At 38.4% G+C, this 3,036-nt stretch overlaps 1 protein-coding gene across 1 annotated transcript; it reads left to right on the top strand.

Moving 5' to 3' along the window:
- Positions 1-906: 906 nt before the first annotated feature.
- Positions 907-2,769, top strand: LOC124358175 (52 kDa repressor of the inhibitor of the protein kinase-like). The gene has a single exon (XM_046810469.1). The coding sequence runs from the start codon at positions 907-909 to the stop codon at positions 2,767-2,769; it is 1,863 nt and encodes a 620-aa protein (XP_046666425.1).
- Positions 2,770-3,036: the final 267 nt, after the last annotated feature.

Here is a 3,036-nt window from a genome sequence, read left to right as displayed (position 1 = left end):
CCTATTTATTAAAGTAACACAGATTAAATCATAGAAATCAAGAGTTGTGAAACAAATATTTAGACGTATGTATTCACAGTATAACTGCCTGCGCTGCTGTGTTAGCTCCCTCCATTCCATCCTGCTCTATGGCGATGACTACGTGCCGTTGCCATGGGCGACCAGCTCTAGTTTCCACAACTCTCACCAGACGCGCCCGTGCCCGCCCCGGCAGTGAATTTGTCTTTTGTCCAGTTGACAGTCGTAGTTTTATCGAATTGCAGTATAGTGTGTGTTATGGGTTGTCTGGCTGTCAAGTTCAAGCTGTGTTTGTGGTCTAGGTCTGACAAATTGGTTGGACAGTAGTCTAGTAAGTTATGGGTGATAAAAGAAAAGCTAGTATACAAAACTATTTTAAACCGTTGAAATGCCACAAAAATATTTCGGCAAGTAAGGAGCTGCCTACATGTGCTGAACAGCCTGAGTTTGTGTTGGAGGATGTCTCGGGAGCTAACGTAAGAACTCTGCAGTCCGATGTAAGTCAAAATAACTTAGACATTGCTTTGTTTAAAACAAAAAAATTGACAGACAGTGAAAAGTTAAAAGTGTTGAATGACAGATGGGTCCCTCAAAGTAGTTTTAAACTTTCCTTACAGAACGTACGGGACTCAACAACGAAAATTTTTGTTTTCATGGCTAAATAAATATACTTGGCTGTCTTATTCTGGAATTGAAGACTCTGCATACTGTGTTCATTGTATGCTTTTTTCCAAAAAAGAAGTAGGCAAGAGTAACGCTCAACATACTGGCCAACTTGTTGAGGAAGGTTTTTCTAACTGGAAAAAAGCATTAGAAAAATTTGAAAAGCATGCAGCCTCACAGTACCACAAGGACTCTTGTGTAAGCGCAGCTAACTTTAAAAGAGTAATGGATAGTGAAATCAAATCAATCGACAAATCCCTTGATAAAGGGAAAGACCTTCAAGCCCAAAACAACGTGAAAAGAATCCTTCCGATAATAGACACTATTATTTTGTGTGGAAGGCAAAATATTGCTCTTAGGGGCCATAGAGATTATGGCGAGTTTGATATAAATCGTAGACCTGCCGAGAATGAGGGTAACTTTAGAGCACTGCTTAGAGCCAGAATTGAAGCGGGGGATCAAGATTTAAAAAAACACTTTGAATCATGTGGAAAAAATGCTACGTACATAAGTTGGAACTTCCAAAACCAAATAATTGATGCTTGTAACCAGATCATAACTGAAAAAATAGCAACTAAAGTTAAAGAGGCTAAGTTTTTTAGTATTCTCGCAGATGAAACGTCCGATGTTTCAACAATTGAACAGTTTTCGTTGTGTCTACGATACGTAGATTCTGATGCATCAAATAATTACCAAATATGTGAGCAATTTCTCAAGTTCATGCCACTAACCTCCACAACCGGTAGGGAGTTGGCAAAAACTGTAATAAAAGGACTTGAAGATAGTAACATTGACGTCAATAACCTACGTGGCCAGGGGTACGATGGAGCGGCTGCCATGAGTGGGAAGTTTAATGGGACCCAAGCCTGTATCCAAGAAGCTCACCCCACAGCAATATTTGTGCATTGCGCTTCTCATAGCCTTAATCTGGCATTATCAAACGCTTCTGAAGTTGCACCTATCAGAAACTGTTTCGGAATAGTAGAGAGGGTGTATAATTTTTTCAACACTCCTAAAAGACAAGCCGTTTTACAACAGTGTATTGCATCGGAGATAAATGTTGAAACCAACAGGAAAAAACTGCTACAACTTTGTCCAACAAGATGGGTGCAAAGGCATGATGCCGTCTTTGTCATGAAGGAGCTTCTTCAACCAGTTGAAGTAGCGTTGGAGGAAATAAAAAACTGGAGTGATAGAGACTCTTCTTCTGGAACTCTTATTTTACTCAGCTCTTTACGTCAAGGCGAATTCATCATTTCTCTCTTGGCATCAGACAAGCTCCTTGGTTACACTGTAAACCTAAGCAAAAAGCTGCAAGGAAGTGATTTGGAACTATCTTCTGCAATCACACATGCTGAAACTGTACTTGAAAGCCTAAAATCCATAAGAACAAATGCGGATGAAGAGTTTCACTCCTTGTTTGAAGAGGCTACCCATATGGCCAACAACTTTGGATGTAAAATCTCCATGCCCCGAACAGTTGGCAGACAACAAAATAGAAACAACACACCAGCAGATACGCCTGAAGTGTACTACCGGCGATCTATTTTCATCCCTTGGATTGAATCTTTGATAAGTTCTTTGGAATCCCGATTCATGAAACATAAAGACATATTGAAGGGGTTTGAGTGTCTGATGCCTACAGCCGATGGATCACGTGGAAAGGAAGAAACCTCAAAACTTAATTATCTGCAGCTGTGTTGTTTTTATAAAAATGACATAATTGAAAGTGGTGGGAACAACGAAAGCCTGCTCAAAGCCGAGTTTGAGTTGTGGCACAACAGCTTTAAGACCCACACCAACACACCAAGAAATGTAATTGATTTGTTGAACTTGTGTGATAAGGACATGTTTCCTAACATCCACATATTGTTGAAAATATTGTGCACTATCCCTGTAACTACGAGTACAGCAGAAAGGTCGTTCTCAACATTACGTAGACTCAAGACCTATCTAAGGAATACCATGGGTGCTAACAGACTGAGTGGACTGGCGGCTTTGAATATTCACCGTGAAATAGAAGTGACCAATACAGAGGTAGTTTCTGTTCTCAAAAAATCGACCAGACGTCTAGATTTTGTCTTGTAAATATTTTAACTTTAACTTACATCTCATTTTGTAATCATTAAATTTACATTTGTAATTTAAATGTATTATTTCTTTCCTTGAAAACTTAAAACTAATTAATGACAGTCCAACTTATTCCAGGATGACATTTCATAATAAAAATCAATATAAAGCTTTAACTTGTAATTTTAATAAGGTTTTAATTGAGCTAAAAGCTGGTTTAATGTAATAGTAGCCTATTAACTTAAATTTTTCTCTAATAAGATTAACTTGTAGTTGATTATGAAA

Source organism: Homalodisca vitripennis, chromosome 3 (genome assembly GCF_021130785.1).
Source record: "Homalodisca vitripennis isolate AUS2020 chromosome 3, UT_GWSS_2.1, whole genome shotgun sequence".
In the NCBI taxonomy this organism is placed as follows: Eukaryota; Metazoa; Arthropoda; class Insecta; order Hemiptera; family Cicadellidae; genus Homalodisca; species Homalodisca vitripennis.
The sequence above is the reverse complement of the archived record's forward strand: the minus strand, read 5'-3'. Positions and strand labels throughout refer to the sequence as shown.